The 25,929-nt window shown below is 40.5% G+C and overlaps 1 protein-coding gene across 1 annotated transcript in view; it reads right to left on the reverse strand.

The window, feature by feature from the left end:
• Positions 1-25,929, reverse strand: part of zgc:171775 (STKc_p38 domain-containing protein) — a 62,971-nt gene that overhangs the window by 1,606 nt on the left and 35,436 nt on the right. Inside the window, exons 6-9 of the mRNA XM_039771076.1 lie at positions 24,752-24,799; positions 18,010-18,124; positions 17,147-17,218; positions 11,643-11,722 (exon numbers count right to left, since the gene is read on the reverse strand). Coding sequence (XP_039627010.1) covers positions 11,643-11,722; positions 17,147-17,218; positions 18,010-18,124; positions 24,752-24,799 — 315 coding nt within the window. The remainder of the gene's footprint in view (positions 1-11,642; positions 11,723-17,146; positions 17,219-18,009; positions 18,125-24,751; positions 24,800-25,929) is intronic.

Here is a 25,929-nt window from a genome sequence, read left to right on the forward strand (position 1 = left end):
CCAACTCAGATGTTAAAACAAACAAAAACACCGAAATATGGTAGACTTTCAATTACTTCTTTTCTTATGATTGCCATGTAAATCATTTTAAAATGGCTTTATGTAGAGAAAAGCCAAGCAAAATGACACCTTTTATTGGCTAACTAAAAAGATTACAATATGCAAGCTTTCGAGGCAACTCGGGCCCCTTCTTCAGGCAAGATGTAATCTTTATGGCTTTATGAAATCTCTTCTTCTTTCCTGCACTTTTAATGCATTTTATTTATATCTGATTACAGGTAAAACTCTTCAATGATTGCAATTGTGACCAAGGCCAGTCATGGCCTGCTGCATGTAGTGGTTATTGACCACATTTTTATTTCCGTATTTATTGGTTAAGTGAATTGGGAAAAGTGCTGAATGGTGGTGTATAGAAAAATATACAGGGGTGGGCAAAAGTAGGCTTATGGTTGTGAGTATGTGAAACACAGAGTTTATTCTTGTATTATTATTTATTAATTACTAGCTGTCCCCCGTGTCTCTGCCAGCATAGTAGTTAAAGAGGACGAACTTTAAAAATCAATAAACAAAAAGGTATCGCTAGCTAAGCGCGGATGCAAAGTACACTCCAAAATACAGAGGTAGACCGACTCGAACGAAGGCTGGTGAGTGAGTGAGGAGGGCCCTGCCTGGCTCCCCACTCCTAACATCACGCTCCCCACTCCCCTCGGCCCACAGCCTCTGTCTCGGATTAGCGTGAATGTATCGCTCCTGCAAGCGAACTATGATTCTTAGCGTGATGAGAGAATTCACAAAATCAACCAGAATGTTCAAGCAAATTTCTAGAAAAAAGTCTGATCTAAATTTGTTAAGTAGTTCTCTCGTGAAAAGCAGACAGACAGACGGTGATTTGCAAATGATTTGAAGCCTAAAACGGATGAGTAAAAAAAAAAAAAAACAATCTACATCTGTTAAGTAGTTCTCTCATTTGCTAGCTAAGTGGATGTAAGATACACCCCTAGGCTGGCGTGTGACGGGCCTGCCACCCCCTCCCCTCGGCCCATTGCATGTCTCTCAGATTTGCACAAATAAATTGGTACCGCAAACAAACTATGATTCTTAGCGCGATGAGAGAAGTCGCAAAATCAACCGGAATGTTCAAGCAAATTATAGAAAAAAAAACAATCAAAATCTGTTAAGTAGTCCATCCATCCATTTTCTAACCCGCTGAATCCGAACACAGGGTCATGGGGGTCTGCTGGAGCCAATCCCAGCCAACACAGGGCACAAGGCAGGAACCAATCCCGGGCAGGGTGCCAACCCACCGCAGCTGTTAAATAGTTCTCTCGTGAAAAGCAGACAGACAGACCCTGGATTTTATATATATATATATATATATATAGGGAGAGAGATGTATCATACAAGTGGTTTGAAGCCTAAAATGGATGAGAAAGAGAAAAAAAAAAAAAAATCTAAATCCGTTAAGTAGTTCTCTCATTCGCTGGCTAAGCGGAGGTAAGATACACACCAAAGCTGGCGTGTGAATGAGAAAGGCCCCCCTCCATCCCTTTCCCCTCAGCCCGCTGCATGTCTGTCAGATTCGCGCAAATAAATCAGTACCGCAAGCAAAGTATGATACTTAGCGCGATGAGAGAAGTCACAAAATCAACTGGAATGTTCAAGCAAATTATAGAAAAAAACCCAGTCTAATCCGTTAAATGGTTCTCAAGTGAAAAGAGAGACATAGACACAGACATACAGTGTCACAGGTGAACCCAGCCGGGATGCTTGGAAGGACCAGGAGAGGGATTATACCTCCCGCAGGCCACAAGAGGACAGTCACCCTGGTTGCTATGGGGGTCTTGGGAACAGAGCTGGGAAACTCAACCCTATAGGGTCCTGTGGCCACCACCAGGGTGCGCCTGCTGAATCCTAGAGCTCTGGAAGCCAGCAGTTCTGCCACACCAGGAGGTGCTTCCGGATGCTTGTGTGGCACTTCCGCCACACTAGGAATTGCCAGCGGAGGTTTTTCAAGGGGCACCTGGGGCATATCCGGGTGAGCATAAAAGGGGCCACCTTCTAACAGTTGAGGAGCGGGAGTCAGGAGGAAGCAGACAAGGCTTTGGAGAGTGGAGAGAAGGCGGCCCGAAGAGGAGCATTGAGAGGCCCAGGAAAAGGGTGTTTGGTGCTGGAGTACTGTGTGCTGTGCGGGACTGTGATCTTTGTACATAGTATGAATAAACCATGTGCGGTGGACTTAAGAACAGAGTCTCTCTGTCTGTGGTCGGGCTGGCTCCCACAACAGACGGACAGGCAGACGCTGGATTTTATATAATTAGAGATTCTATTGTTTATTTGTATTACAGTAATCCCTCCTCGATCGCGGGGGTTGCGTTCCAGAACCCCCCGCGATAGACGAAAATCCGCAAAGTAGAAACCATATGTTTGTGTAGTTAGTTTTATATATTTTAAGCCCTTATAAACTCTCCCACACTGTTAAGATTATTAGAGCCCTCTAGACATGAAATAACACCCTTTAGTCAAAAGTTTAAACTGTCCTCCATGACAAGACAGAGATGACAGTTCTTTCTCACAATTAAAAGAATGCAAATAGATCTTCTTCTCTTCAGGAGCAGAGAATTTCAGAGGGAGAGAGCGCTCGCAAAGAAAAGCAAACAATCAAAAAATCAATACGTGTGCTTTTAAGTTTGCTGCGGCATTTTTTAGAGGAGCGTCAGTATCTTCTAAGCAAACAGCCCCTCTGCTCACATCTCTGTCAGGCGCAGAGAACGTCAGAGAGAGAGAGTGAGATTAAAGCAACAATCAAAAAATCAATACATGTGCTTTTAAATATGCCGAGCACCGCAATAAAGCGGCATTTTTAGAGGAGCGTCAGTATCTTTTAAGCAAACCGCCCCTCCGTCAGGCGCAGAGAATGTCAGAGAGGGTGAAAGAGAGGCAGAGACAAGCAAACAATCAAGCTCCGCGCGGGAAGCATATCTTATAGCATTGAGGAGTTTTAGTTAATATGTAATACATGCTCTGATTGGGTAGCTTCTAAGCCATCCGCCAATAGCGTCCCTTGTATGAAATCAACAGGGCAAACAAACTGAGGAAGCATGTAGCATGAATTAAAAGACCCATTGTCTGCAGAAATCCACGAACCAGCGAAAAATCTGTGATATATATTTAGATGTGCTTACATTTAAAATCCGCGATAGAGTGAAACCGCGAAAGTCAAAGCGCGATATAGCGAGGGATTACTGTATTTGTCTTCTCATTATTATTAAAGTGTGCTTGAGCGTAGCAAGTACACTACAACAATGTGTAAATAATGAAGACTGGCAATTTGAGCACTAAAGAGATTGTACCTAAGCACACTGTGCCATTGTGACATTCTCTTGAGTTAATAAAACTATTGTAAAAATGTCTTTTTCCATACAAAGTAGTAAACTTACTTTTGCCCACCTACTTTTGTCAAAAGAATAAATGATACCTGAAAATGTTCCTTTTTAAGACCATAAAAACCTGTGCACATAATTCTTGACATCTAAGAGAAGACTGTTGAGTCTGTGAGGTTCATTTAACTTCAAATACCTAACTTGGCTCATCACGTCCTCCAGAATTTTATTACAGTTTGTTTTTTTCCAGATTTCCAGGACCTTTTCTTTGAACATGGATTTTCTTGTTTTTTTGTGTGAGTGAATCACTACGTGCTTCTTAAACCGGCTCTCTTCCTCTGAAAGGACACAGAATCCATGACATTTGTGATATTACAGCTCTCTGAATAACTAAAATACTGAGATGTATACATGATATCATTTTCATGATGATAGTTAAAGCACGTTATAAACATGAGTTTCATGGCGCAGTGATTGTGTGCGACCTTCGATGATATTATTTATTGCATCAGTACTCAGGGGCGGCTCTATGTCCAATAGAGAAAGTCCAATGTCAATATGGTATCTTATGCAAGGTGGATGGCCACATCCGTTGCGGACAATGCATAGCCGCCTCGTGCTCATGACACAAGCGTTTAACTTTTGTCGAAATTTGTCGCTGCGTTTTTAGCTGTGTCGTTATTTTCTCTTTCTATTTTATATTCAATATATATTGGCGTAGCCGTCACTGCAGTCAGTGCTTTTCTTTCCCCAAGTAACCGATCGCCATACAATCAGCTCTGTAATAGACGTTAAGCCATCTGTAAGCTTAGATTGCCGATTCTTCAAAACGTTTCAGGAACATTGAAATATCTTCATAGTACATGTTTAATTATTCTATCCTTCACGCCAGTCCCAGTGAAGAGTATAGATTATTTAAATGAAGTTAAAGTTTTATCTGTATAATATAATAAACATATTTTGCTGCATTTCACCTTAAAAATGATATCGTCATCATATGTAAATATGCGCTTTATAAAGTGGCTCAGGTTGTGCGATATTATAACTATAGTGCAAGTTTACAGTGGGGTGATTGTACTTATAAGTACAAACCGTTCTACAAGGAGCAATTGATTGAGTGCATTTAAAGTTCTTGGGATGAAACTGTTTCTGAACCGCGAGGTCCGTACAGGAAAGGCTTTGAAACGTTTTGCCATGTGTGATGGACAGCCGGGTCCCATGCCCGGCCAGGACGCCCCTGTTGTGTATATTCCGGGGGAGCCACCATGGACACTTCAGTACCTCCCCCGGGATGCTTGGTGGCAGCCTCCATGGCGGACGGTGATTCCCCAACCACCTGCAGGGCTCCATGGGAGATGGAGTCCTCCGCAGCCTGGTTGGGGGCTCGGGTGGCCGCTAGGGGGAGCTGTAGGGACCCCGCAGCCTGGCTGCTTGAATTCTCAGCCCCACCCGGAAGGGCAATTAGGACTAGCTGGTCAACCAGGTGGGATATAAAAAGGGCCAGCCTCCTCCACTCGAGGCCAGAATCGGGAGGAAGAGGACGAGGTTGCCTGGGAGGAGTGGTGGAGCAGGAAAGTGTGGTTTTTGTGTGTTTTGTGCTTGGGACTGTGTGGGTCCGGTGGGACACCGGGAAGACGTGTGCCCACGGCTGAAGAAAGAAAATAAAAAAAATATTGAGTGTGAACACGTGCCTCTGCGTAGTCTGTGCCAGGTCAGGCGCTATATAGCGCCTTTATCACACATGGCTGAGACAGCGTGTCCTTGAAGCTGTATATCGATAATTCTCTTTCCGATCAGCTGCTGCTGTGATTCACACTCAGATACAGTGATATAAATACTCTGAGTGGTGCAATGAGAGTAATATGGGAAAAGATGATCCACTGTGGCAACTCCTAACGGGAGGAGCTGAAAGAAGAAGAAGAAGGTGCAGTGAGAGTAACAACGCTAAAGCAGTTATGGTATTTGGAATACTATGGTTGTTCCCTGGATCATTATATTGTTACAAGTTAATTACAATCAGATGCATTACACTAATAAACAATATGCGGTTAGTTTCAGTGTATTTATAAAGCCGCGTCAGGAAAATAAAGAGTAACCACACAGGAACAGTAGCACTGCTTTGACGCTGGGTGCCACCAGTCTGCAAAACCGAGCGGAGAACTTGTGTACGACAAGGCATGAGGTACCGTGGAAAAGTGCATGGCTTTACGGCAAGTGTAGGTTTTATACATCACGATTTGAACGTAGAAAAGTTCTTACACAACATTTCTGTGTGTACGCACCGTTTATACATGAGGCCCCTGCTGCTTACTGTCTTACGATGTATTGTTGCGAGACATGGACACTATCCAGTGACCTGAGACAAAAACTGGACTTTGGTACTGTGTCTCTCCGGAAAATGCTTGGGTACTGTTGGTTTGACTTTGTGTCAAATGAGCAGTTGCTGATGGAGTCCCAAATGAGGCACATTACCTGCATTGTGAGGGAGTGTCAGTTACGGCACTACGGCCATGTGGCGCGTTTCCCCGAGGGTGATCCGGCTCGTAAGGTCCTCATTGTTGGGTACCCGAGTAGCTGGACCAGGCCAAGGGGTCACCCAAATAACACCTGGCTGCGGCAGATAGAGGGTCATTTCCGGAGGGTGGGACTGGACTGTGTGTCTGCCTGGGGAGGTTGCCAACCGGGATCCCGAGCTGTTTCATTGTGTAGTGGGTGCAGCAACACATTGTACCAGTACATGCTCCCCAACTTCACTTGACTTGCATTGCCCGGGAGGAAAATAAAGTGTTTTTTTTTTAAATTGTTTGAGTAAAATATAATTAAAAAAAAAAAACACAACTTTAAAGATAAATTAACAAACAATGAAGACTCACTAATGTGCTTGTTTTGCGGTCTTGTATGTATGTTATCATCCACTGGCCAACTCTATTTAATTTCAAAAGCATCAGGCGGGCGGTGGAGCTCAAACATAAAGAATGCTGGCAGTCGCCTCCAGTTCGCCCTCTGGTGGTCGTTCCGAGTATCAACTAAATGATAACATTTATATAAGACATTAAGATCACCCACTACCCTACCCAGAAGGGGGTGAGTTAGGGCTGATTTCACCCTACAGTATTTTTAGTCAACCAATGAGAAACATGTGTACCAAGTTTCATGAAAACCGCTCCAGAGAAAGTGATGCTGAAACATACATACATACACACACATTGACTTTTATATATAGAGATTAAAACGGCCATGATTTCGTGTTGGGATAATTGGGGATGACAAATGATGATTAATGAATGCTTTTAGGGCACTGAGAGAAACAAATGCATTTTGTGTCGGCACCCTGATCAGCTGCATGCTGTGATGTTTTAACTTGGTTGTTTTTAAAACAGGTTGGCAAGGTGGTGCAGTGGGTAGCGCTGCTGCCTCGCAGTTTGGAGACTCGACTGCTTCCTGGGTCCTGTGGAGTTTGCATGTTCTCCCCGTGTCTGCGTGGGTTTCCTCCAGGTGCTCCAGTTTCCCCCCACAGTCCAAAGACATGCAGGTTAGGTGTATTGGCGATCCTAAATTGTCCCTGGTGTGTGCTTGGTGTGTATGCATGCTCTGTGGTGGGCTGGCGCCCTGCCCGGAGTTTGTTTCCTGCCTTGCGCTCTGTGTTGGCTGGGATTGGCTCTGGCAGACCCCCTTGACCCTGTAGTTAGGTTATAACGGGTTGGATAATAAATGGATGTTTTTAAAACTTTACTTCCCAAGCACCTCACCTGTTTTCCCTACAATGTTATACCACCACCCTTCTGTGTTTTCATATTCCTTATAAGTTTCATAAAAATCTGTACTTGTGAAAGGAAATACTGACTGCTGATTTACTAACTGTGGGGAGTGCAAACAGAATGAATCGAAAAAAACTGCAAATGTGACTCCAGTCTACAGACAGGGAGCTGAGTAATTATAGACCAATAAGTCTTACTTATCATGGAAATTGTGATATGAAATAAACCAGCAGAGTACCTGTATGAAAAGAGCATGCTAAATAAAAACAGGATGGATTTATGAGAGGAAGATCCAGATAGATCAATTTTTTAGATTTTTTTGACCAGGCTGCTGAAATTTTTGACAAATGTAAAACAGATGATGTAATTTACTTAAACTTTTAAAAAGCCTTTGTCTAACACAGAAGGTTAATTCTGAAACTAGAAGCTGTTGGCATCAGAGATAGATACATTAAAAAGGGGATTTTAAGTTGGCTAAACAGTAAGAGACAAAGTCTACAGCTAAGAAGAGAAAGCTGCACATGTGGAGCCCCTGGGCGGTCTGTCCTTGCACTGCTTCTTTTTTTAATTTATACGAGGGACGTTCAAAAAGTTTCCGCGGTCTTATATTGTCGTTGGAAGCGGTGAAGGCATGAGGAGTAATAACTGGGCATTAAAAAGTTGGTAAGACACTGGGAAAATTGCATTTCAAATGAAGGTGACTATGTAGAAAAGTGATGTCATTTGTTTTTGAAGCTCTTAATAAATAGAGCTAAAAAAAAGTGCAAAAACTTTTTGAACGTCCCTCATATATTAATGACACAGATGTTGTTAGTAAACTTGTGTATGTGACAGAAGACACTAAAATTGAAAGAATGGCAAACACTGAGGAGGCAGCAATTGAAAAGTATTCAAAAGAAACTGGAGAAGCTTCAGAAACACTTAGAAACACAGTTTAATGTTAAGTGGGCAACAGGAACGTCAATTTGAAATACAAGATGGGAGACACTGACCTACAGGAAGCCACCACTAAAAAAGGATTTAGGGGTTTGTGTTCACACAGAGTTTTCATCATCTAAGCAATATGCTTAAGTGACTAAAAAGTCAAATAAAAATGTTAGATTATATCAGGAGTCCCCAACTCTGGTCATGGAGGACCCCAGTGGCTGCAGATTTTCATTCTAACCCTTTTCTTAATTTAACAGCTTTTGCTGCTAATAACTTCTTTTGAATTCATTTTAATTGATTTGTTTTTTAAGATTTGTTTCCTTGAATGTCTTCATCATTTCTCTGAATTGCTTCATTTTTTCCTTAAATGGCACCCAAACAGAAATGAAATGTGAAGTGAGGGAGCCAACAGAAGACCAACTAGATAGATAGATAGATAGATAGATAGATAGATAGATAGATAGATAGATAGATAGATATTCATCTTAGTATAGATAGATAGATAGATAGATAGATAGATAGATAGATAGATAGATAGATAGATAGATAGATAGATAGATATTCATCTTAGTATAGATAGATAGATAGATAGATAGATAGATAGATAGATAGATAGATAGATAGATAGATAGATAGATAGATAGATAGATACTTTATTAATTCCAAGGGGAAATTCACATAATCCAGCAGCAGTATACTGATAAGCCAGGGCCTCAAACTCCAGCCAAGTTCACTCCAAGCAGTTGCTTAATTAGGAGCCGATTCTTGTTGTTAATTAAATGAGTTCTTTAATTCCATGGCCTGTTGCTGCTCTCATTGTGCAATAGCAGACATTTCCGAAATTGCTGATTTTCTCTTTTCTAAGAGCAGCACTGTTAAAATGTATATTGTATGACTGACACAGTTTGTTGCTCATGCTTAGTTTCATTTTGTATCTCATTATTGTTCAGCTGCTAATTAAGGAAAAAGAAACAATTAAGGGGTCTGAGTCTTCAAGTCAAATAAAATTAACTAGCCCACCCGCAGCATACCATACGCCGCATAATCAGGCCGATTTTTTTAATGATTTTTAAGCACAGGGAGAAAATTAACATTTGAAAAATCGGTAATGTAATAAATCAGCAAGAAAAGCAACATTGTAACAATGCACGGAACGAACCAACACACAATCGTCCGTGTGGCACTCAGAGTGGAACGGGAGGAGAGGAGAAGGACGTCCATTCCTCTCCCTCCGTCATGCTAGTCTACTGATTTCTCGTCCAGTATGCACTGCCTGCTCATGTGCCCACCTTCAACTCGTCACTCGAGTCGTTGTCGTCTTTGCACAGTCCAGATGCACCTGTGACTCACGTAGACTTTTCATTGCTCTGTGCGGTTTTGGCTGCCTTTCTATATATAATCCACCAAGACACCCGACCACGGTGGTAGCGAGGTGGGAGGGCAGTGTGTACAAAGTGCAGGAGCGTCTAAGAAGACGCATGTTTGTCGCGGATGCGAATTGCTGTATGTAGCGTGTAAAACAGTTTGCTATGGTGCACACGGTCGTGCGTCGTAACTGAAAACTCGTTTTTTAAAGACTGCTTATTTCATTGTGTATACGACTGTAGGTGAATGAAAAGATGTAACTCTGGAGAGGGCAACATACAATACAGCGTTTTACACGCTGCATACAGCGATTCACATTGGCGACAAATTGTTTTACACACTGCATACAGCAATTCACATCCGCGACAAATATGATTCTTCTTAGATGGTGCTGTCGCGTCCACCTATGCTCTCGAAGCACACACACTACCTGGTTATGTGCCCGCTCATAAGAGCAACTAACAGAGACCCGCCCACCAACTGTAAGACCATGGGATACCCCTCGCAAACTACTCTACACGCCACATACAGCGATTCACATCTGCGACAAACAAACTGTTTTACACACTGCATACAGCGATTCACAGCCGCGACATAATTTTTCTTAGATGGTCCTGTCGCGTCCACCCTCGCACTCGAAGCATACACACTGCCTGGTCATGTGCCCGGTCGCAAGAGCAACTGACAGAGACCCGGCCACCGATTCTAAGACAATGGGAAACCCCTCGGAAACTGCTTTACATGCTGCATACAATGATTCACATCCACGACAAACAAACTGTTTTACACGCCGCATACAGCGATTTACATCCGTGCCAAACATGCCTCTTCTTAGATAGTCCTGCCACGTCGTGTGGTGCCTCTGTGTGAACCGGTCAGGCACAGAGAAGGTCAGCTGCTGAGAGAGCGTCTCGACTGTTGCAGGGCCTGCATTGGTGAAGCAGGTGAGATGGTAATGAAACAGAGACACGGGGCTTATTGGTTTTTAAAGACTGCTTCCTTCATTGTGTTTTAACCTCAGTTTTAAAGGATTGTTTTAAGGATCCCAAGGGATACCCCTCACAAACTGCTTTACACGCTGCATATAGCGATTCAATTCCGTGAGAAATATGCCTCTATGAACAGGCAACGTGGCTCAGAGCTACATGTGGACTTTACGACAGATGAACATAAATGACGCCGTTTTTCCTGTGTCGTTGCGCCCGAGTTGGTGGGCGTGGTTGTGTGAGTTGTCGTTGTATCCAATGGTCTTAGAGTTGGTGGGCGTGGCTCCTTCCTGCGTGCGCCATGGGCGTCTTACTTGTTGGCGGCTTAGTGAATCCATGCCCCTTCCGGCGTGCTTTCCATGGGTGTCTTGCCTTAGTGAATTATATATATAGATTCCAAAGAAGTTAATTAGGAGCAAAAGTAGGTCACTAATTAAGAAAAGAGTTAAAATGAAAACCTCTAGCCACTGGGGCCCTCCAGGACCGGAGTTGGGGACCCCTGCGTTATATTGTAAAAAATGCTGAATATAAATCTAGTGAGGTTATATTTGAACATTATGATGTGCTAGTAGGACCGCCTCTGGAGTACTGTGTGAAGTTCTGGTCACCACACATACACAAAAAAAAAAGACATAAAAGCACCTGAAGCCAGGCAGAGGAGAGTAACACAGACTCAGGACATGTTGGACTCGGAACAGACTCTGTTTAGTTTAGTTTCAACAAAGGAGACTGCATGGGGATCTAATCCAGGTCTTCAAAATTCATGAAGTTGTCAATAAAGTAGATCTAGCAGAATTCTGTCAACTAAATTGTGAGTCACGTATACGAGGACACAAGTGGAAATTAAGTGGAAGAGCCTTTAAGATTGAAGCCAGGAAGCACTTCTTTACATTAGGAGTTGTGGGAACCTGAAACAAAGTCGCAAGTCATGTAGTGTAGCAGAAACCTCAATAGCCTTTAAGAAGTATCTGGATGAGATATCGGGGACAGCTTAGTAATTAACTAAACAAACAAGCTTGATGGACTGAATGGTCTCCTCTCGTCTGTCAAATTTCTTATGTTCTAAAATAGTGAACTCATCATATATAGTTTGGATTTTCCCTGAAGCTTAATAAAAAACAAGGGTGGGACGGAGGCTACAAATCTTAAAAGACTACATTTTAAATGTAAAGTTTAGAAATGTAAACATTTTCTGTTCAACAGTGGTACATATTTAGCAACCTCACATCTTTGCTTTGCATCTTCTCTATCAGGGATGGCTGAGGACTTCCTGTGATCTCCATGATCCGCTTCAGCTGGTCAAAATCTAAACCTGGAGTTAAGTGCAATAAATCATTTTTGTTTGGATCTCTTTGTCACCAGAAAGCTTAAGGTAGCTCCACTATATAAATGCATCTTGACATTAATGATGGGTGATTCGCGATCAATCTGTTCTTTTTAAATGAATCTCTTCAGTAAATCATATGGATAGATTCATGAGCGCAAACAAATTGGTTTAGTAGAGCTCAACAGGACTAGCGCTAAAGTGCACGTGTGTCCTGCGTGACGTCGTCACCGTCTTCCATTTTGCTGCTGCTGCCTATCGGTGGATGTGTAAAATGTATGCACAAGAACCACCTCCCTCATGAGCCTTGACTTATTTGATTTGTGATTGAGTCACTGGCCGAGAATCAGTCCAACGATTCTCACTCATCTGATTCATGAACAAATCACTACGAGCAGCACGATTCTCATTCACTTGTGATTTTGCAATGTAACATCTTATTTTAATTATACATTTTAAATGTGTTATAATGCTTTGTGTATGTAAACACAAAGAACGAAAGAACGATAGACACTCGGAATAAGCTATCAAGTAGTGTGGTAGACAGTAAGACTTTAGAGACTTTCAAAACTCGACTTGATGTTTTTTTTGAAAGAAATAAGTGGATAGAACTGGCAAGCTTTGTTGGGCTGAATGGCCTGTTCTTGGCTAGAGTGTTCTAATGTTCTAAACAGGGCAATGCCATATGAATTAGCATGCTAAACATATAATAAGCTAGCAAAATACCCGTGCTTCGCAACGGAGAAGTAGTGTGTTAAAGAAGTTATGAAAAAGAAAAGGAAACATTTTAAAAATAATGTAACATGATTGTAAATGTAATTGTCGTAGGCCTATTTTAGTATTGACAGTAAATTTGATGATTGTAAAGAGTTTAATTTATGATTGTGAATGTTGTGTATGAGAAATGCACATTCTTAGGATGTAAAGATCTCTTTGTTAACAACGTTTGCAGTTCTGCCCTCAGCCTGTAAAATTACCAAGCTGTCTACTGAGTTTACTGTTGAGCATGCAACGTAGAGTTAGCCATGTGAAAAACAATCTTGTGCCAAGTCAGTGGAGACCTTTTTTAGAGTCTGGCCCTGTGACTTATTTATTGTCATAGCGAAGCAGACCCTTACTGGAAATTGGAGGCATTTAAATAGGAATGGGAGGTCAGAGGGTATGAGAGGGATGCCTGAAATAAATCCAGTCTCCCCATGGCCAGTTCCAGTGAAGACAGTTGTATGGCGTTATTTCAGTGCCACTATTCTGAGCGCACGTAAAAAAATATTGCAAGTGCAAGTGTTGCATTTTGAGGAGAAATTTATTTTGAGCGTACAAAAGCTGAATTTGAGTGAACAAAATTCATTGCTGCGTGCAAAAAATGTATTTCAGTGTTTGCACTTATCCATATACACACACACAATAGCACCCCCTCTCGCTCAGTTTTTCATTTGCGCTTGCTCGCAATGTGTTGTTTGCGCTCACAACATTCTCTGCTGCAAGCGCTCAACTCTCTGTACACCGTTATAAGTGTGCCACAAAACCAACCAATCACAGACTTGGTTTCAAAAATTCTGATTGGCTCTTACGGTCTCCAATCAGCTCGCTAGCTGCTGCATTCCGGAAACAGTCCGAAATGTAGCTAAATCCAGCTAAACTCAATTAAACCCCAATTTGGATAATATCTTTAATTATTTTATTTTAAAATATATTATTTGTTAAGACTATCGTTGGTGTAGTACTCTCCCAGTCAATGCCTGGATCCTGAAGCTCCTTCAAATCCACAAACATATATAATAGTCATTATTCCAGAATAGGTACTTTTGGGAGTAATGTTATTTTGTGTAAGCGTTTTTTCCAATAAATACAACAATTTAAAAAGAATGCCTTTGTTTTCATGTTCTTCTTACTGTGATTTACATTAGTGGTAATTGATAGGCAAGAATGTATAAAATCACCAGAAGCATCTCGCAGATGTGCCACAATGAATGCAGCAGCTAGCGAGCTGATTGGAGACCGTAAGAGCCAATCAGAATTTTTGAAACCAAGTCTGTGATTGGTTGGTTTTGTGGCACACTTATAACGGTGTACAGAGAGTTGAGCGCTTGCAGCAGAGAATGTTGTGAGCGCAAGCAACACATTGCGAGCAAGCGCAAATGAAAAAACTGAGCGAGAGGGGGTGCTATTGTGTGTGTGTATATGGATAAGTGCAAACACTGAAATACATTTTTTGCACGCAGCAATGAATTTTGTTCACTCAAATTCAGCTTTTGTACGCTCAAAATATATTTCTCCTCAAAATGCAACACTTGCAATATTTTTTTACGTGTGCTCAGAATAGTGGCACTGAAATAACGCCATAACAGTTGCCTCAATGAGGTTCTCGTGCAGAGATCTGATCTGAAGCCTGGCGTCGTTACAAAATTTTGGTGGTTTTAAGTTTCATAGTAACATAATTGGTGCGCCGACCTTCAAAAGTAGAATATGCCGAGGCATGTCCAGAGGATTAAGAGTATGAAGAAACTCTACTGGATAGTGCACCGCATCCTCTAGTTCTACAACAGAGTCGACAGACTTACATGTTTTTGTTTCGGAAGTTCGTCCAAGTCATTCAGTACATAAGACACAATGTCTCTGTAGATATCAAGGCTGAGACTAATATGGCCATGCAATAAGTAAGAGAGAGACTGGAAGAGGAAGGCGCAATCTTGGGGCATAGAAACCACTGGGTACTGGTCGGTGAAATTGTGATCGACGCTGATCACCGGAATAGACATGTTATTCGGGGTAAACTTGAACCTTTTGAGAAAGAAAGTACAAAGGAAGGCGAGAAGCGGTGGAGCAGGGAATGAAAAGCAGAAGTCAGCACCAGGAAGACGTACGTGAGCAAGTAAGGAAGCCCAACAATGAAAGCCTTGAAGCGGTGGAGTAAAAGAAAAGGCAGGAGGAACCAGCAGGAAGACGTGAAGCAAGGCCAACAATAACAGGCTGAAAGCGGTGGAGTAAAGAAGAACGGAGGAGTGAGCACAACGAACAGCTGAGGAAAGTAAGGAAGCGAGTGAGGAGGCACATGAGTGTGGGATGTCGTTAATGTATATAGACAGGGAGCCAACCACGTGGTAGGTGAGCGGACAGCGGCCGTGCAGAAAAAGGAAGGGGGACTGGGGGTGGCCTTTGTGCATTTCTGCCGTGAAATAAATCATCTGTTAATGGAAATAAGGAATGAAACTGCCAAAATTAGAGGTCAGTTTCGAAAGTTGCTTACGGCATAATGGTAAGAGCCGCCAAAAAGAAGACGTTATTTTCGTGGGCACACGCATGACGCAAAATGTAACATACTTAACATTTGTAAGTACAGTGTAAAGGATGAGCATGGGAAATTTGGGCTTCCTACATATGTTGGAAGTTGCAGAAATATGCAGTTTAGGGGGTACACCCGTTTCCCCTCCTGGGTGTTGCAATAGGACATGAAACATAGCTAACTTTTGTAAGTACACTACAAGGAATGAGCATGTGAAATTTCAGCTTCCCACCGATATGGAAAGTGGGAGAATTAATGATGAGTCAGTGAGGGCTTTGCCTTTTATATGTATCTATACTAATAAAAGGCAAAGCCCTCACTGACTCACTCACTCACTCACTCACTCATCACAAATTCTCTAACTTCCCGTGTAGGTAGAAGGCTGAAATTTGGCAGGCTTATTCCTTACAGCTTATTTACAAAAGTTAAGCAGGTTTCATTTTGAAATTCTTCATGTAACGGTCATAATGGTCGATAACGGTCGACAACGTCCGCCATGTTGAACTTTCTTATTTATGGCCCCATCTTCACGAAATATGGTAGGTGGCTTCCCTGCGCTAACCGAAACCGATGTACGTACTTATTTCGATGGTATGACACCACTGTCGGCAACCATATTGAACTTTCCGACGTCATAAATTTTCCAACTTCCCGTGTAGGTAGAAGGCTGACCCCATCTTCACGAAATTTGGTAGGCGGCTTCCCTGTGCTAACCGAAACCAAAATACGTACTTATTTCAGTGGTATGACGCCACTGTCAGCCGCCATATTGAAGTTTCCAATGTCACTAATTCTCCAACTTCCCGTGTAGGTAGAAGGCTGAAATTTGGCAGGCTCATTCCTTACAGCTTACTTACAAAAGTTAAGCAGGTTTCAATTCGAAATTCTACGCGTAACAGTCATAACAGTCAACTACGTCCGCCATGTTGAACTTTCTTATTCATGGCCCCATCTTCATGAAATTTGGTAGGCGGCTTCCCTGCGCTAACTGAAACCAATGTACGTACTTATTTCGGTGGTATGACGCCACTGTCAGCCGCCATATTGAACTTTCCAACGTCACTAATTCTCCAACTTCCCGTGTGGTTGATGCCGAATGTCTCTTCAACACAAGTCCTACAAATACTGTCATAATTGAAACAAAACATGAAACTCAAACCGATTATGACAGCAGTAATCCAAGCTGTGAGATTTGAAACAAGATTACTGTTCACATGGCCAACTGTACGTTACATGATCAAGAGTAAGCTCAGCGCACAGCTTGGTCATATTACAACCGGAGGGCAGGACTGACAATGTGGTATACAGAGATCTTTAAATAATTATTGGTATATTTTCCCTCAGTTTAAAAAGGTTTAATTTTCTTCTTAATAAAAATTTTAAGGCAGTACTTCACTGCTGTGAAGCGCGGGTATTTTGCTAGTAGATTATATGTTTATATAAAATGAATCATGTATTTATAGATGATAAATTAAACATAAATTAACAAGCAATAATGTTATTTATTTATATACATATGTACATATATATGAAACTAATGTACAAATTATTACATTATATGCTTGTGATGTGATCAAAGAGGGACCCCAGAACTACAGTAAAAGCTCTCCCTACAAATTAATCAAAAGAATCACTTCACTTAAATGATCAGTTCGAAAGCATCGATTTAGTAAATTGAATCAAAATGCCCAATACTAATCGATGTATGAAGATATCTATATTTGCACAAAACTGACCAACGATCATTCAAGCCATATTGAACCCTATACTCCTACTAATTTTTCTTCATCCAGTTTCCAGAATAAACTTTTTTGTTTGATGGTCATAGGAAACCATAGTCTCTCCCAGCACCACTGGTGTAAGTCAGGACCAGCCTTGGACAGGACGCCATTGGCCATTGTACAGAGCCAGTTTAGCGCCATAAGTTATTCTTGCATGCATATACAACAACAGGCAGACATGATAGACAGCATAAACAGGCAGAATACAGTATGTGTATACTCCACTAGACAAACTGGTAAATAGTTGTAAAGTGTTGAAGTGACGAAAAACATTAACATATATCATGTAACCTAAAGAGAGACAGCAGCTTTGTCTCTCTGAATGTTCATTTTAAAGGATACAGTCATTTCCTTGAAATAAAACTTGGCCCGTAATCATCTCCGCCAGAATGCAGCCAACCGACCAAATATCCACTACAAAGGGGAAGAAAAAAGATAATTCTGTAAATCCATTCACCCATTCTTTATCTGTCTATGCAGTTCAGGCCCCTGGGTAATCGGAGCTTATTCATTTTGTACAAATAAACTGTAAATCATTAAAATAGAAGACAAAGAAAAGAGTGGGTGCATTAAGAGAGACACCTCTAAAAATGTTCAATAATTGCCCAGCATATCTTTGTGAATATTCTCAGGGTGATATACAAGGGACATTCAAAACGTTTAGGCACTTTTTTATTTTTGTTGGAAATGGCGAAGGCGGGAGGAGTAGAAAATTGCATCGCAAATGAAGGCAACTATGTAGAAAAGTGATGTCATTTGATTTTGAAACTCTTATAAATAGAGTTAAAAAAAAAGTGCGCAAACTTTTTCAATGTCCCTTGTAAGACTGAGAGTTAAATTATTCTGACAACCTGGACACCAATTTCTCTTTCAAAAATAAAGTGAAAAAAATCTCTCTGATGCAATTGGAACTTTGTATAATTGTTCATTTTATATTTATGGTGTATTTAGCAACTACAGTACATTGAAAGTAATGTATGAGAAATAAGAAAAACTTAAAACAATCTCTGTAAACTTTTCAATCAGTTATTATTTGTTTAAAGGTCAGTTAATGTGTACTTGCAAAGCAGATACAAATAATAAAAGAATGATGGTGAGAATGAGTGAAAGGATGCAGGTGGACATAAGTTGATCCGAAAACATAACCTGTTTTAATTTGCCTGTTTCTTTAATACAAAGCTACTCATAAATCTCAAATACTTTACCAGTTTGTGTGTAGTGCATCCAGTTGAGAATAATCTCAGGTGCTCGATACCAGCGGGTCACCACGTAGCCCGTCATTTCACTCTCTGTGTGCCGTGCCAAACCAAAATCTAAAATCTGTGGTCACAGAGACATTTTGTTATGAACAGATATTGAGAAGTGAGAGTGAGTCAGAAACACTTTAAATATCAAACATGAAGATCCCAGATCAGCATCTGGAAGACAATTCTGCCTAAATTAGCACTCATCCATTTTGTAATCTGTTTATTTAGGTCAATGTTATAGGGTGTCAGTGCTTACTGTTGCTCGCAAGGCCATCACCAGACCCATTCATGCACAGACCCATACTCCCTCATTTAGGGCCAACAAGCTGTTCTTCCTGAGGTTTGTGAAAGAAAAAAACTACTTGCAAGCTATAAAGTGTTAAAAGCTGTTCTGCTAAAGTAAAAGGTTATTAATACAGGCGCCTGTCGTAAGACAAGGTGAAGTAAGCTGACCTAGGGTAACTTCCTTTTTCTAGGCATGTGTCTGTTAGACACAGGAAAGATGATCTTTCCTTCTTTAGGGCCCCTCTGACATAAAACAGAAATGGGTTTATTCTTTTTTTAGAGGTAAGGAGAAGGAAAAAATATTAAAAGCCAACTGAAAAGCGGAACTTTGCTCTTCTGCCTTGCAACGTAGAATCCATGTACTCATCTGTGACTAAATAAAGACAGATTGATTGAACTATTCCTGTCTTACTCGGAGATCTCCTTCCACAGGTTATCTGGATTTTATTTCAAAACATTGCTGTAAATTTTACTTTCCACTATTCTGAGCAAGCAGCATACAGCTAGTTGCCCCTGAATGAAGCAGTTTGACCAGAGATGTCTGGCACACAAAACATGGACTCATAGGGAACTACAGCAGTTTGGAATGGAAGGCATAATTTGGCAGGGTGAGAGGAATCTATGGTACAATTACAGATTTCCTTTGATGAGACCCCGTTAAGGCTGAGCCACCCACGCCAGTCAATCAATCAGCTTTAAAGTTAAGGAAAGTCTTTGACACAATAAAATAGCGCTTTAGTGCTCAACAACACAAAAGTGATGCTATTGGATTCACCAAGTCCTCTTTGCCACTGCATTAAGACACCATTTTGTCTCTATTCTTGGTAGGACTATTCCTGTGTTATTCTCCAATTTTTATAAAAATTAAATAGAGCTGTATTTGCGTGATGCTGGAGCAAATACCAACTAAACTTTATTTATTACTATTTAATTTAATATTGTTTCTTTGTATCAGTATACTGCTGCTGGATTATGTGAATTTCCCCTTGGGATTAATAAAGTATCTATCTATCTATCTATCTATCTATCTATCTATCTATCTATCTATCTATCTATCTATCTATCTATCTATCTATCTATCTATCTATCTATCTATCTATCTATACTAAGATGAATATCTATCTTATCTATCTATCTATCTATCTATCTATCTATCTATCTATCTATCTATCTATCTATCTAAACAGACAGACAAAACCTCAGCCTCATATACGGTGGATTCAGAAAGAATTCTGACCCCCTCACTTTCTGCACACTTCATTGTGTTGCATATTTAATTTGAAATAGATAAATTTGACATTTGTGCCCATCAATCTACACTCAATAACCAGATAATGACAACATGTTTTCGGAAAGGTTTGCAAATTTATTAAAAATCAAAAACTGAAACCTCCCATTCATTTAAGTGTTCAGACTTTTTTGCGGTGCCACTCCAGATTGTGGCCAGCATGGTCTAATTCTCCTTGAGATGTGTCAAGAACTTGACTGGAGCCCACTTGTGGCCAACTGAATTGATTGGACATTGTTTAGAAAGACACACACCTGTGCATGGAAGGTCCCACAAGTCACACTGCATCTCAGGACAAATACCAGGCTAAGGAACTCTCTGGAGACCTCAAAGTGTGATGAGGTATTGATCAGGGAAAGGGCATGAAGCAATTTCAAAAGATTTTGAGTGTTTCCAGGAGCACAGTGGCCACAAACATTGTGAAGAAATTTGGAAGCACCAGGAATCTTCCTGGAGTTAGCCAACAAGTAACCGGGCAAGAAGGACCTAACAAGTTTCAGACGTCATTTTCTAAGATAGAAGAACCAGTCAGAAGTACAACCATCTTAGCAGCACTCCATCAACTGGATGGTAATGGTAGAGTGGCAATGATGAAAGCAATTCTTGAGTAAAAGGCATATGACAGCCTACTTGGACTCTGAGAACATGAGGAAAAGAATTATGTGGTCTGATGAGACAAAACCTGAACTCCACGAGCAGAAGCACTATGCCTGGTGAAGACCAGGCACTGCTAATACTATCACCTGCCTAATACTCTCTCTGTGGTGAAGTCTGGTGGTGTCAACATCATGCTGTACTGTTCTTCTCAGCTGCAGTGACAGGGAGACTGGTCAGAATTGAGGGAAGGGTGAATGCAGCCAAATACAGAGAGGTCCTTGAAGAAAGCCTGCTCCAGAGTGCATGTGACCTCAATCTGGGTCAACGGTTCACCTTTCAGTGCAACAATGACCCAAAGCAAACAGTCAAAACAAAGCTGGTGTGGCTTTGGGACAAATCTGTAACTTTCCTTGAGTGACTTAAACCCCATAGAACATCTTCGGAGAGACCTGAAGATGGCAGTTTACAGACGTTTCCCATTGAACCTAATGGTGTTTGAGAGGATCAGCTAGAATGAAATGGGATAAATTGCCCACATCCAGGTAAGCAAAGCTTGTAGAAACTTTCCCAAGATGCCAAAAGGGTTTTCTACAACATACTGAATCAAGAGTTTGAACACTTACATGGATGAGAGATTTCAGAGTTTGACTTTTAATACATTTGCACTTTGTCATTATGGGTTATTGAGTGCAGATTGATGGGCAAAAATGGAAAACTTGTGTTTAAAATGAAATCTACAGCACAAAAATGTAGAAATTGAAGGGATATGAATACGTTCTGAATCCACATTATGTTGACATAGCTCTGTGCTCCAAGCTTGGCCCAGGTATTATTTCAAAAGTCTTCTTTAAATTTAAAGTGAGGAAAAGTATTGTGTTTAGACTAAGTCTGAGTGTTGGTCACGTTTGACTTAGCTGTGAGGTTATAACTACTGGCTAAGAGGGTATGGCTTCAAATACAACAGAGAAACAGTGCTGGGCAGTTTACGAAGACGGTACAATTGTGAGAGACTACGCTTGCAGTCCCAATTTGCGATAAACAACTCCTGAGACAATATGGGCCCACCATGGGTGGCTTGGAGCCATGACAAAAATAATAGTGAAGTGTTAGAGTAATGAAAAAGATCAACTTAATGGACCACTGGTTTCATCCCCTAGTCAGCCAAGGTTGAAATTATACCTTAAAATGCTGACTTATAATGAGAGGTAACTGCAAGCTAATTTCATATCTGTGGCCGCACGAAGCACAAGCAAACAAAAAAAGAAACGGAGATTATGTTTTATATACAGTGAGATTTAGAGCTGCTAATCGTTCTCTATAATTACTGTTGAGTGATTTAGCACACATTATGTTGTAATCGTACTTACGCATTTAGGAAATCATAGACTTACTGGAACACCAACAAGTTCCAGAAAGTCCACAGCAGGTTTTCTCAATATGATAATTACCACAATCCATTGTGACCTATTTGAAAGGGTCTGTTATTGAACTTTTACCATCTCTAAAATTATACGGGCCATTTCAGACCTACAAAGTTGAATGTAGTTAACTATAAAGTAAAAAAAAAAAAAGACAAAATCAATGTTGATTATTTGTAATATGTAATTCATACTGCAGGGGGCAGCAGGTGGGTGTGCTTTTTAGTTGCAATAGCTGTTGTTAAAAAAAAAAGCCCACAAAGCCCTCCTGGGATCTGTAAGTGATTCTCAGTGCAGATGAACAGTCCCTTTTAAAGCAAGGTGGTATTATGGGAGCAGTCACATAGCTGTTGTTTCATATAGTCCCTTTCCTAACATGTAGTATTACAAATTACAACAACATTTATTTATATAGCACATTTTCATACAAACAGTAGCTCAAAGTACTTACATAATAAAGAATAGAAAAATAAAAGACACAATAAGAAAACAAAATAAATCAACATTAATTAACATAGAATAAGAGTAAGGTCCAATGGCCAGGAGGGACAGAAAAAAAAAAACTCCAGACGGCTGGGGAAAAAAATAAATTAAATAAATATATAAATAAATAAATTAGAGTTTAGAATGATGTCAAAGTACAGTAAATGAAAAAATTGGGACCCCCAACTGTTGATGTCTATGCCTTAAAAATAAACCACATTAAGTTTGTTATAGTGCCTTTAACAGTCTGAATATATATTTTTGAATACAGTTTGATTTATTCATATGTCATTTCTTTTTCATATATAATACTGACTCTGATAAGTGTAGTGCCATTATGGACCTATAAATTGTCTCACATCCACATGTTCTCTACATTGGATTTCATCATCTTGTTCTGTTACACCCATCACCTGCATGTCCTCTCTCACCACATCCATAAACCTCCTCTTAGGTCTTCCTCTTGCCTGGCAGCTCTATCTTTGACATCCTTCTCCCAATATACCCAACATCTCTCTTCTGCACATGTCCAAACCAACTCAATCTCGCCTCTCTGACTTTGTCTTCAAACTGTCCAACTTGAGCCGACCCTCTAATGTCCTCATTTTTAATCCTGTCTATCCTCGTCATACCTAATACAAATCTTAGCATCTTTAACTCTGCCACATCCAGCTCTGTCTCCTGCTTTCTGGTCAGTGCCACCGTCTCCAACCCACATAACATAGCTGGTCTCACTACCGTCCTGTAGACTTTCCCTTTCACTCTTGCTGATACCCATCTGTCACAAATCACTCCTGACACTCTTCTCCACCCATTCCACCTTGCCTGCACTCTCTTTTTCACCTCTCTTCCACAATCCCCTTTACTCTGTACTGTTGATCCCAAGTATTTAAACTCATCCATGTTCGCCAACTCTATTCCCACACATCTTTAATTTGTATAGTTTTAGTTTCCCTGGCTTTGTTATGGGTTTGGAAACCGCTCAGAAGCATCCCTTTAGAATACACCATATGTATTACATTTCACAAAATGATATGTCAGATTGACTGAAGGTGCTACTATACTCAGCAAAAAAAGAAACGTCCCTTTTTCAGGACTGTGTATTTCAACAATAATGTTTTAAAAATCCAAATAACTTTCCAGATCTTTATTGTAAAGGGTTTAAACAATGTTTTCCATGCATGTTCAATTAACCATAATCAATTAATTTACATGCACCTGTGGAATGGTCGTTAAGACCTTAACAGCTTACAGAAAGTAGGCATTTAAGGTCACAGTTCTAAAAACGCAGGACACTAAAGAGACTTGTCTACCGACTGTGAAAAACACCCAAAGAAAGATGTCCAGGGTCCCTGCTCATCTGCGTGAACGTGCATTAGGCATGCTGCAGGGAGGCATGAGGACTGCTGATGTGGCTAGGGCAGTAAATTGCCATGTCCGAACTGTGAGACGCCTAAGACAGCGCTACAGGGAGACAGGAAGGACAGCTGATCATCCTCGCAGTGGAAGAGCCCGGATCTCAATCCCATTGAGCATGTCTGGGACCTGTTGGATCGCAGGGTGAGGGCTAGGGCCATTCCCCCCAGAAATGTCCAGGAACTTGCAGGTGCCTTGGTGGACGAGTGGGGTAACAGCAAGAACTGACAAATCTGGTCCAGTCCATGAGGAGGAGATGCACTGCAGTACTTCAAGCAGCTGGTGGCCACACCAGATACTGACTGGTACTTTTGATTTTGAGCCTCCCTTCATTCAGGGACACATTGTGAAACATTTTTAGTTTATGTCTTATGGTGTTGACTCTTTTAGTGTTCATACAAATATTTACACATTAAGTTTACTGAAAGTAAAAACCGTTGAAAGTCAGAGGACGTTTCTTTTTTTGCTGAGTATATATTAGGGATTAATTATTTTGCAAAATACACATTATTACTTTTTTAATTTTATTAATTTTATTGTAATCATTCCATATACAATAAATAGATAAATTTTTACAAAAAAAAAAAAAAAATAGAATTGAAAAGCAAGTCAAACACCCCCCAAGAGAGAGAGCATGGCCAACGGAGTAGAACTTAAGGCTTGTAACCTACCTAAATTGATGAGTTTAATAGGTCAATAGAGATGAATGGAGAAGAAAAAGAAATGCAGAGATAATTACTTCCTCTGTGCTTTAAGAGCTTACTCTAAAATATTATTGATTAGATCCTGCCAGGTTTTTAAAAAATTCTGTATAGATCCTCTGAGTATTTGATTTTTTTCCAATTTCAAATAGTATAAAACATTGGTTTCCCACTGACTTAGGATTCTTCCAGCTTAGCAAAATAGGTCTGCGTGCCAAAAGTGTAGTGAATGCAATTACAGTTTGTTTGTCCTTCTCCACTTTAAACCCATCTGGAAGAACCCCAAACACAGTTGTTAATGGGTTAGGAGGGATTGTGAGACCAAGGCTGTCTGAAAGGTAATTAAACATTTTGGTCCAAAATTATGTTAATTTGGTGCAGGACCAAAATATGTGACCCAGTGAGGCAAAATACAAATTAAATAACTAATACCTGAACAATTTGAACTATTACTGAAAAAAATGTGTAACAAAATAGCACACTACAAAGAGAAACAATTAAAAGTCTGTTACCTTTAAGTCACAGTTCTGGCTCACAGCTAAATTACTTGGCTTTAGGTCCTACAGGAGATGAACGCAAAAATACTGGTCAAGGTCAGCTGATCGAGCTCAAGAAAACAAGAAGCAGATAAACATAACAGCTGATGAAAAGATGAAAGTATAGTAAACAAAAACAAATATTAAACGACAAACAAATAATACTACAGATTTTTCATGATACATCTGTCGGTCACTTTTACAGAGCACACCAGAAACGTTCCGAGCGTCAACTAGATGATAACATACATACAAGGCCGCAAGATTGTTACAGTCTGCTATATATATAAGATTTCATGTTTAAATTAATCAATTGAAATTAATTATTACAAACCGGATTCCAAAAAAGTTGGGACACTAAACAAATTGTGAATAAAAACTGAATGCAATGATGTGGAGATGGCAAATGTCAATATTTTATTTGTAATAGAACGTAGATGACAGATCAAACGTTTAATCTGAGTAAATGTATCATTTTAAAGGAAAAATATGTTGATTCAAAATTTCACGGTGTCAACAAATCCCAAAAAAGTTGGGACAAGTAGCAATAAGAGGCTGGAAAAAGTAAATTTGAGCATAACGAAGAGCTGGAAGACCAATAAACACTAATTAGGTGAATTGGCAACATGATTGGGTATAAAAAGAGCTTCTCAGAGTGGCAGTGTCTCTCAGAAGCCAAGATGGGTAGAGGATCACCAATTCCCACAATGTTGCGCAGAAAGATAGTGGAGCAATATCAGAAAGGTGTTACCCAGCGAAAAATTGCAAAGACTTTGCATCTATCATCATCAACTGTGCATAACATCATCCGAACATTCAGAGAATCTGGAACAATCTCTGTGCGTAAGGTCAAGGCCGTAAAACCATACTGGATGCCCGTGATCTCCGGCCCTTAAACGACACTGCACCACCAACAGGAATGCTACTGTAAAGGAAATCACAGAATGGGCTCAGGAATACTTCCAGAAACCATTGTCAGTGAACACAATCCACCGTGCCATCCGCCGTTGCCAGCTGAAACTCTACAGTGCAAAGAAGAAGCCATTTCTAAGCAAGATCCACAAGCTCAGGCGTTTTCACTGGGCCAGGGATCATTTAAAATGGAGTGTGGCAAAATGGAAGACTGTTCTGTGGTCAGACGAGTCATGATTCAA

The sequence above is a fragment of the Polypterus senegalus genome, chromosome 12, assembly GCF_016835505.1.
Source record: "Polypterus senegalus isolate Bchr_013 chromosome 12, ASM1683550v1, whole genome shotgun sequence".
Lineage (NCBI taxonomy): Eukaryota > Metazoa > Chordata > Cladistia > Polypteriformes > Polypteridae > Polypterus > Polypterus senegalus.